The sequence below is a fragment of the Aptenodytes forsteri genome, unplaced genomic scaffold, assembly GCF_000699145.1.
Source record: "Aptenodytes forsteri isolate BGI_AS27 unplaced genomic scaffold, ASM69914v1 Scaffold284, whole genome shotgun sequence".
NCBI classification, from domain to species: Eukaryota; Metazoa; Chordata; class Aves; order Sphenisciformes; family Spheniscidae; genus Aptenodytes; species Aptenodytes forsteri.
The window spans coordinates 1,667,282-1,677,177 of NW_008794445.1; the positions used below are offsets into that span (position 1 = coordinate 1,667,282).

Here is a 9,896-nt window from a genome sequence, read left to right on the forward strand (position 1 = left end):
GCGGGAGTTGGCGGGGAGGGAGCGGGAGCAACATTGCCCCTCACCTCCGCGGGGTGGGAGCCCGGGGAGGCTTTCTCACCGTCCCCTTCTCCTGCCCGCAGACAAAGCGACAAACCCTCTGAACAAGGACCTGGACTGGGATGGTATCAATGCTTTCTGTGAGCAGCTCAATAAGGAGCTAGAGGGGTAAGTGCTGCTTCCTTCCCCCCCGGGCTGCTCCGGGTCATGGGCCTGGGTTACGGTTGCCCACCCGGTAAGATTCAGTGGGGTTGTCCTGAGAGGCGAATAGGCATGAAGCCCCTCAGAGTGGGGGCGGGTGGGGGGTCCTGGTCCACTAACAGAAGGTTCCCACACGGTTTTAGTGCCTTATCAGTGCCTTAAACTTGCAATATGCTTTTCAACCCTGGATGCCCAGAGAGAAACACAGGTACCGCACAGGTACTTTAAATCAATAACCAGCTAGCTTTTTTTTTTTTCCCCTCACTCCTTCCAGTCCTCCGCTTGCTACCCGACTTCTTGCCCACAAGATCCAGTCTCCACAGGAATGGGAAGCTATCCAGGCCCTCACGGTAAGGGCATCTGCAGGCTGGTAAAACTAGATGGAGGGCCAGGGTGTGGGGTTGCTCCAGTTTGACTGGAGGAGCATGGGAAGCTTTGAACTCCCTCTGAGAAGGAGCACCTGAGCCCTTGGGTGGAAGAGGGGCTGAAGGTGGTTCCACAAGAGGGGAGGGGTGACTGGTAGGAAAGGTCTTGTTCCTAGGAAGGATCATAGCCTATTGAAGTCGATGGGAAGCTTTTTGTTCCCTTAATGTCATTGTGGATCCACGCTGTGAAACCCCAGTATTTGCGAACTCTCTAAGGATATCCCCTTCCGTGGGCTGTTGTTGTTTCCTCCAAAGAGGAAAATCTTCTTGCTTCCCTTTGGGAGGGTGATTGGCCACCTGGGAGGGAAAGGTGGTGTCCATCCACGCTGCTGTGAGGATAGCTACAGGCTCCGTGCCTGGCGAGGGGGGAGCAGGAGGGAGCTGGCTTTTGAACCTGCTGCTGATCCTGTGCCGGGGCTCACCCGGCCCCTGTCCCCAGGTGCTGGAGTCCTGCATGAAAAGCTGTGGCAAACGCTTCCACGACGAGGTGGGCAAGTTCCGCTTCCTCAATGAGCTCATCAAAGTGGTGTCACCCAAGGTGGGTCCCAGGGGATCGTGGATCGAGGGGACCAGAGCCTGGTGGCAGGAACGCTTTGGGAAGAAGTAGTGGCTGAGCAGAAAGGCCAAGCACCCACTGGGATGTGGGGGAAACGGGACAGTGCTAGTAGGAGGTTTAGTCCTCATTCCCTGGTGAGTTTTCCAGTGGGAAGGTGAGCTTTCACCCCTCTGGTCCCAGCTGGTTCTTGATGCAGGAAGCTAAGGACCAGCTAGACATGATGCAACCAGCACTTGTGAGACTACTGAGCTCATCTGCATGCCTGGAGTCAGCTTCCCAGCATCTCTGTTAGGCTCTCTCTGTACTGCATGTGCTCAGGAACCTCCCCCAGCTTTGACATCGTGACCATGTCTCTCTAGGGTGTCCCAGCTTGGTTGAGACACTCTCAGAGGGCAGGCCCAGGCCTGGTCAATGGTGCTCTGGCAAGTCCATCTGAAGCACCAAGTCATTGCCTGCTCCTCTGCTGATGCTGCTGTTCCTGCAGCAGAACAAGCTGTGTGTGCTCTCCTGTGCAGTCAAGGCAGTTAACACCAGCAAGTATGGAGTTAAGGGAGCACAGATTAAATATGACTAAGGAAAACCTTCATCTGCCAGTCACAGCTTGTGATCTGTGATCCAGGGACAGTGACAGCAGCATCCTAAAGTCCTCTTGCTAGACACCCTAGAGAATGTCCTCTACCTTAAGCCACTGGCAGCACATGCACTGTTTCTACCACCAGTGCCCCCAGCAGACCCACGGGAGAAGAGTGAAGGATGATTGTGTGGCAGGGGGAGAGCTGTAACGTTTGGAGATCTCACCGCTGGGTGCTGGTCATCTGGGGCTCGCCTAGCCGTAAAGGGTGCCAAGCGCTTTGTGCTGGAGAGTGCCCCTGAGAGAGAGGGCTGGGCCCTGCCCCAGGGACCGTTACCCACAGTCCTTCCCCTCCCAGCCCTCCTGTCCCCTCCTTCCTGAAGGGCTGCCTTGCCCAGCAGCTTCTGTTAGCAGTACCCTTTCCTTCACAAGGCAACAGAGACCTGCCTGAGCCTTCCCACCTGTCCCTGTGTGTCGTTGAGGGGCTGCTGGTGCAGCATTTCTCCCACCTCTCGTGTTTCCTGTGGTGGAAACTGAGCGCAGCGTAGGACGTGTTGTAAGGGCCTCGTGAGCTTTCCTGCTTGCTTCCTCTTTCCTCCTCCTTGTGCCGTTGGGAACGGTCTCACTTCTCCTGGGGGAGGGGAGGAGAGGAACCGGCCAGGCTTACAACGGCTCAGAGCAGCTTCAAGCCACCTCTTCTCTCTTCCTCTAGTATCTTGGCAGCAGGACACCAGAAAAAGTGAAGTCAAAGATCCTGGAGTTGATGTACAGCTGGACATTAGGGCTGCCTCACGAGGTGAAGATCTCAGAAGCCTACCAGATGCTGAAGAAACAAGGTGAGAGGCAGTGCTCTGGAAGGGGAAGGTGGATGGACGGTTTGCCCTCTCTCCTTTTTTTGTCTGGACAGAATCCGAAACAGACTCTCCCTTTCCTGTGCCCAGACCCAGCACATCCATCAGCCTGCCTGCAGGGGCAGGCGAAGGAGCGGCTGCCTTGTGGCTCCTAGCTGGGCAGAGGGAGTTGCTGGTCTGAGTTGTTTGATGGGTTGGAGGAGACATCTGCTTGTTCCTGCAGGAGATGGGGCGCTGGAAGGGGCTGGGGCTGGAGGGCTGTGAGTGCTTTGGCAGTCAATGCTGGATTTTTCTAAGATAGGATATTGGTGGAGAGCGGGGGACAGTTCTTGCATGAAAACACAATCCAGGATCATGGGTAGTGGGAGCAGACCCAAACGCCCTCAGTCCCAGCTGGGTTTGGTGGCTAGGTGGCAGTGCCCTCCCGCAGTGGGTGAGGCTTCCTGACCTCTCCATTGATCTCTGCTGCAGGGATCGTGAAATGTGACCCAAAACTGCCTGACGATGCTCCTTTTCTGCCTCCTCCCCCTCGACCCAAGAACATCATCTTTGATGATGAAGAGAAATCCAAGGTAAAGGCTCTGTGCAAAAGGAGAGGGATAGCGGACCACATCTTCCCAGCTCCAGGGTCTCCTGTCCTCCTGGGGTGCAGAAAGAGTCAAGGCCCCTGCTCCACATGCTGTGCCTCAGAAAATGCATCACAGGAATGCTGAGGCCCCGCTCCAAAATCATGAGAAAGGAAAAAGCCAGAGGTGGGGTGTGTGGGTCTGTTTGACCTTTGGAACGCTTAGCTGCAGGATGGTGCAAAGGGTGAAGCGCTGCCAGTAGCCCAGCAGATTCTGGGAGGTTTGCTGCTGTGCGGTCTCCAGGCTTCTGAGTTATCTGGCCATGAGGTTCAAATCCCAGCCCCAGATGCTGCTGCTGTTATCTCTTCCCCACCCCCAGCACTGCAATCTGCTTATTGCCCAACTACTTATACCTTCCTGGACCCATCCTATATTGCCTTTCCATCAGAATTGTGTCACCACTCAGGCAAACCTCTGCTTTATCAGTGCTGATGCATTTAAGCAAGTATTAGGCTCCTCTGGGTCTACTCCTGCAGCAGAAGTGTGATGCCGGTTTGCTGCAGGGGATATATTTTGCCTCCATGGGTCACAGTGTGCAAATGAGGATTTGTAGGTGGCCAGTGGGACTGCTCACTGACTACAGAACGGGAGAGAAAGTGGGAGCTCTCCCTCTTCACCAGTTGCACCTGCGAAGAGGCGTGTGAAGAGGTCTGAGTAGGAGTCCGTTGCAATCATATGGCAATTGCTGTGTAAACCAGGCTTTCTCTCTTTCTCGGTACTAGTGCTGTTGTGCTCCAGGGTCTCCATGGTGCATAACGGGCAAGCAGGAGCAAGTTTTGAATGCAGGGGATCTTTGGGGAAAGACCTATCTTGCATAACCAGAACCACAACGGGAAAAGGAAGACCAGTTGTACTTCTTCTGTCCCTGGTCTCTGATAGCCCACAGGCTCTTGTGGCTGGGTTTTCAAACGGCTGGCTTTGTCCACTGCCTCTGCCAGAAAGGGGTTTGGGCAGGGGTACCTCCACTGGCTCTAGTGGTGCAAGAGTGACTCTGGCTGCCACCCCTCAGCTTGGGCTCAGAGGTACCTTCTCTTTTGCAGATACTGGCTCGTCTCCTGAAAAGTTCCCATCCTGAGGACCTCCGGGCTGCCAACAAGCTCATCAAGGAGATGGTTCAGGAGGTGCGGCTGAGGAGAAGGGGGCCTGGGGGGGGGTCATTGTCTGGTTGGCACCAAGGGAGCAGTGGCTCTCTGTCCTCATGCAGACATACAGAGCTTCTGCCCAAAATTTTGCAGCAGCAGCTGCTGAAGAGACCTTGTGTGATTTCTGCCATCCGTTGGCTACTTGGAGGAATGGCTCTGGGCACTTTCTGTGGCCCAGGCCCTGCTGCAGCACTAGATCTGTGGCAATTCCATCCCTGTTTGGCAAGTGCTGGCCCAGAGATGATCTGGAGTTTTCCACTGGAGTGGGAGCTGTTTTGAGGGCAGCGTTGCTGTGCCTTAGTCCAGGGAGTTGGTGTGTTGGCTGGCCCAGCCTTCCTCCTCTCCACGTTGCAGACAAGAGCAAGGACATCCTTCCCCATGTGTTTCCCCTCCAGGACCAGAAGCGCATGGAGAAGATCTCCAAGAGGGTGAATGCCATCGAGGAGGTGAACAACAATGTGAAGCTGCTGACAGAGATGGTGACAAACTACAGCAGGGGGGAGACAACGGAGAGCAATGAGGACCTAATGAAGGTGAGGAAAAGCCATCCCAGCATCCTCCCCGAGCTTAGCAGAGATGGGTGACCCTTATCTCCTCAAGTTCCTCCTGCCTGTTTTGCACCCCGAGCTGAGCATCCTGCTGCTCACCTCAGCACCCCTTTCTCCTCTCCCTCAGGAGCTGTATCAGCGCTGCGAGCGCATGAGGCCCATGCTTTTCCGGCTCGCCAGTGACACAGAAGACAATGATGAAGCTCTGGGTAAGCATACCTGGCCTTCCTCATTCTGTCCCCTTCTCCCTCAATCTTCTTTCAGGGAGCTTGTGCTTGGGCTGCCCACAGCATGGCGTATATCAGCAGCTGCTGCTCTGGTTGGGGTGGCTGCTCGCTGTAGGTTAGTTAGTCTATGGCTTGGCACTAGGCAGGGACATGTGGCAGCAATCAGCAGTGTTACAGGCTTCCTCCACTTCGCTGTAGGAACAACGCTTGTGCTTCTCCTTGCTGAGACTGCCATGGAGGTGTCAATGTACCCTGGTACAGTTTGCAGCAACAATTGCAAAAATGCTATCTGCAGTGGGCTGCTGTCAGCTCCTTGGGCCTTGCTTTGAAGGATGAGACAGAGTTGGGGTATAAAAGTCACTGTCTTTGTTTCTTCACGATTTTCAAACTTACTTCCCACTTATTCCATTTCAGCGGAGATCCTGCAAGCCAATGACAATCTGACACAGGTGATCAATCTCTACAAACAGCTCGTGCGGGGAGAAGAGATCAATGGGGAGATAGTGGCCGGTCCTCTTCGAGGTGAGGAGACTTGGGGAATGGAGACAGGAAGGTCAAGCAGAGGGACCCTGTTGCTGATTTCTTGCAATGTAAGAGAAGATGGAGAGAAGTGGAAAGGTGAAACCTGCGGGAGGTCAGATTGGGGTTGGTGAGATGAGGAAACGGCTTGTGGAGATGACTGATGCATGAAGAGAACGAATTGGAAGGGAGAGCAGAGGGGGAATTCCTTCTCCCAGGTGTGAGGAAGGATGGGAACTGGCCTCAGCACACTGGATAAGGACTGGGTAAGGTTTTCTGTCTCTCAGCTTGTTCCTTCTTTGCAGGCAGCACCTCAGCGCTTCTGGATCTGTCGGGCCTGGATCTTCCGGCAACAGGCCCTTCCTACCCAGCCTTGCCCACCCTTTCAGGAGGCTCAGCAGTCCCCGTGCCTGACCAAGCTGGCTCTGTCTCCTTGCTGGATGATGAACTCATGTCTTTAGGTGAGAAGGCCAGAGCAAAAGCTCTTTATTCTCTCCTTGGCTCTGGACAGTCTGCGTGGATGGTTCTCCTTGTGGCAGGAGCACGAATGAGGGAAAGCTCTGGGAGAGGTGAATAATGAAAGACCAAGGGGTGCCCTTCACTTAGTGTGAGGGAGAAGGAGGGAAAGACCCTGCTATGATTCCGAACTTCAGTCCCGTGGTGTTTTTCTGACTAGTCAGAGAGAGCCTGCAGGGATGTGCTCTCTGATTTACTCTGGGAAAACTGACCTGGCAGGTAAATCAAGAGTGATGCAATGGCCATCCCCAGATGGGATCACAAGGGTGGATCACCCCCAGCTCCTCATGTTTACTCCTTGCAGTTGAAGTCACGAGCTAACAACAGATGCATGGGACTTCCAGAACTGTTCACATGGAAGTCTTGTGAGGTGCCAATCCTAGAAGGCTCTAGAATCCTGCTTTTTCCAACAAAGTGTCTGTTTCCTAAGATAGGTGCTTTGAGTACAACAGCATGAAGTAGACAACGTGGTCAGTGGGTCTTGTCAGCCCAATAGTATTCACTTCTCTGCCAATTGCAGTGAGAACTAGACTGTAAATGAGGATCTCTGGGCAGAAAAAACACTATCGCCCTCCCAGCTCTCCCCCATGCAAGGATGGGAGCCAGAGATGGGGACCACATTGGTGGTTCTGCCTTGCTGCTTCTGTGTCTTATTCAGGCCTCGTTTAATGCTCTTACCCACTTGGTAGCTAAGCTTCATGTTTGCTTTTACCCCCGGCAGGCCTGAATGACCCAGCACCGCATCCTGCCCAAGCTGGTGACAGCAGCGGCTGGAACAGCTTCCAGGTAATGTGCTGGGAGCCAGGGCAGAAGGTGGGGAGGGTGGTGAAAGCAACAAATGGAGTAGGTAGGGAAGTGTGCCATGTCTGATGGTTGGTGCTGATATGCAACCCTGCTTGGGGGGCTCTCCTGTGCACTCTTTTTGCAGTCATCAGATAGCAACGAGCTCAATATCGCCCCTATCACGGCAACGCCACCAGTCAAAGCAGATGCAGGAGCGTCCTCCCCCAAACCTTCTCCTTTCACCAGTGGCCTGGATGACCTGGACCTCCTGGGCAAGACTCTGCTGCAACAGTCTTTGCCTCCAGAGTCTCAACAAGTGCGATGGTAAGCAGGAGTAGTGCAATCCCGCATCTCTCCCCATCACTTCCATTTCTGGGGTGCTGGACATGACATTTCAGTGCCCTGTTCCACTCCTTGCTCTCTCTCCCTACAGGGAGAAGCAGCAGCCACCCCCCCGGCTCACCCTGAGGGATCTTCAGAACAGGAGCGGCTCTGGCACCACGGCCCACAATCCCAGCGCTCTGCCCATGCTCCAGAGTGTTTCCCCTAATCCCACACTGCCCCTGACCTCAGAGCTGCCTGCCCCTGCTACACTTCCAAAAGCTGCCGCCACACCAGCAGGAAGTACTGCGGTCCCACCACAGCCTCCTGCCACCGCGCTGCCCCAGGAGATCTCACTGGCCAACATCACTGTGCCTCTGGAGTCAATCAAACCCAGTGAGCCGGGGCGAAAGAGTGGGGCAAGCTTGGGGGGGTGGACTGTTTGGAAGGGAGCCAGACAAATAAGGGAAGAAACAACCGGACAGGGTATGAAGAAGGTGGAACAAACCATGCGCACATGGAAGGGAAGAATGTGAGGAAACTTCTTGCTTGTTGGGTTTTGTGGAGGTTGAGGAGGAGTGGTACCTCTGTCACTTGTACGAAGTTTGGGTGATGGGGAGAAGTTGCTGCAGGGCCAATTCCCTCCTGGCTGACTGCTGCCTGTCCCTGCCTTTTCCACAGGCAGCATCCTCCCTGTGACAGTGTATGATCAGCACGGCTTCCGCATCCTCTTCCACTTTGCTAAGGATGCCCTGCCCGAGAGGCCAGATGTGCTTGTCGTGGTGATTTCTATGCTTAGCACGGCCCCACAGCCCATCCGCAACATTGTCTTTCAGTCTGCTGTCCCCAAGGTAAGGTGGCTGCTGGGGCTGAGGTCCCCAGACTGGGCTGAAGTGTGATTCTCCCTTTGCGGGAAAGGCAGGGTGGGTGGAGAGAGCTCTGTGGGGCTGAGAGCGAGTTGTATTGCCTTCAGATTAGCAGGAACCGGCACAATGTTTTTCCCTTTGACTAGACAGTGGAAGCTCCCCAAATACAGGAGCAGGGCCTCTGGCTGCCAAGTCCCCCTCAGGAGTGTGGGATGCTCTTCTCTCTCCCTAGGTGATGAAGGTGAAGCTGCAGCCTCCCTCAGGCACAGAGCTGCCAGCGTTCAACCCCATCGTCCACCCCAGTGCCATCACACAAGTCCTGCTGCTTGCTAACCCACAGAAGGTAACGGCACCATCCCTGGGGCATGAGCAGGCTGGTCTTGCTGCCTGGGCAAAGCCTGGTTACCCTGTCCCTATTCCCTCTGCTCTCTGCGGCTTCCTAGAGACCTGAATGGTTTGTGCCTCATGACTTTCTCCACCCCCCCACCCCCGCCCCTTCTGACTCCTTATCCTTTCTCCCCTGTCTCCAGGAGAAAGTGAGGCTACGGTACAAGCTGACTTTCACCATGGGAGAGCAAACCTACAATGAAATGGGGGATGTGGACCAGTTCCCCCCGCCGGAGTCCTGGGGAAACCTCTAGGGCCACATGTTGCAGGCACTACGCTGCAGCGTCCTTGGGAAGCCAGCCCTGCAGGGCTGGAGCAACCTGAGGAGATGGGGAGGGCGGGTGGGGGGCTGCTGCTCACGCTCTATTCTCCAGATGGCCGGGCGAGGGCCAGAGGGAGCGTGCCTCGAGGAGGAGAGCAGAGACGCCAGGAGATGTTCATCCCACAAGACTAGGAGTGGAGTGGAAAGCTTCGTGTGGGTGAACAGTTGCCTTCCCTGCTCTTCCGAAGGCGTCACTCCCTCCCCAGTCTGCCCAGCTTCTCTTCTAACCCTGCTTTCCCCCTAGGTGCAGTGGGGAACGAGGATGGGGAGCTTTAACAGCCTCAGCCTGGGGCAAGGCCTAGCAAAGGAAGATCCTTTTCCTTGTCTATCCCCTTCACGCTTCCCAGCCCTTCAGCTGCTTCGTGCTCTGCAGTGCTCCCTTTTGTGCCCCTTGCCCCCTCCTTGGAGCTGGGCCCCAGCAGTTCCCTGTCTGGTGGGATTGCATTGGAGCTGGTGCGGAACAAGGCTGGACAGAGACCGGGTGTTTTTCCAGCACCAGAGAGCAGGCAGCTGCCCTTGCTTTGGAGGGGATGGGGGGAGACATCTTTCCATATCCCCTTCCTTCCAGCTGCCAGCAGAGCTGTTGGCGTGAGGTGGGCCCTGGGGTGGGAGCCCGGGGGCTGGGAAGGTCTTGCTCTGTGCCTCCCTGACACCTTCAGCTGGAGCTCCTGGGCACCGAACCCCTGCAACGAGAAAGCCCACACCCTTCCCACATGCTTTATCTACCGCAGTGAGCTTTGGGGACTGCCGCCGGACTTTGTCCCGTGTGCCAACCCTGAGAGGGGTGTGCTGTGGGGGGGTGAGTCTCCCCGCAGCCTCCTGCCAGACAGGGAGAGGAAGCAGCACATGGTCTTCCTCCCCCCTGGCTGGGCTGGAGAGCTTGGTGGGGCGGGGGGCTTCCTCAGCTCTTCAATATTGGTCTTCGCGCGGTGGGGTAGGTGATGGGCTGGGAGTCGGGGAGCGGCTGGAGCCCAGCCCATCACCAGGGGGCACCACTAAGCTCTGCACTGGGAGCCC

General features: G+C 55.7%; 1 protein-coding gene across 1 annotated transcript; it reads left to right on the plus strand.

Annotated features, from left to right (window-relative positions):
- The first annotated feature begins 106 nt into the window (after positions 1-106).
- GGA1 (golgi associated, gamma adaptin ear containing, ARF binding protein 1) lies at positions 107-8,876 on the plus strand. The gene is made up of 16 exons (XM_009289960.1): positions 107-186; positions 494-569; positions 1,084-1,182; positions 2,484-2,607; positions 3,094-3,194; positions 4,289-4,369; positions 4,786-4,923; positions 5,066-5,147; positions 5,580-5,687; positions 5,990-6,145; positions 6,922-6,986; positions 7,129-7,307; positions 7,417-7,700; positions 7,986-8,155; positions 8,403-8,513; positions 8,701-8,876. The coding sequence occupies exons 3-16, from the start codon at positions 1,099-1,101 to the stop codon at positions 8,809-8,811; spliced, it is 1,794 nt and encodes a 597-aa protein (XP_009288235.1). The 5' UTR covers positions 107-186; positions 494-569; positions 1,084-1,098; the 3' UTR covers positions 8,812-8,876.
- Positions 8,877-9,896: the final 1,020 nt, after the last annotated feature.

Coding starts and splice junctions, on each gene's coding strand:
- GGA1 (XM_009289960.1), top strand. CDS start 1,099: ATGAAAAGCTGTGGCAAACGCTTCCACGACGAGGTGGGCAAGTTCCGC. Junction 7,308..7,416: donor GAGTCTCAACAAGTGCGATG/GTAAGCAGGAGT, acceptor CTCTCCCTACAG/GGAGAAGCAGCAGCCACCCC. Junction 7,701..7,985: donor TCTGGAGTCAATCAAACCCA/GTGAGCCGGGGC, acceptor CCTTTTCCACAG/GCAGCATCCTCCCTGTGACA.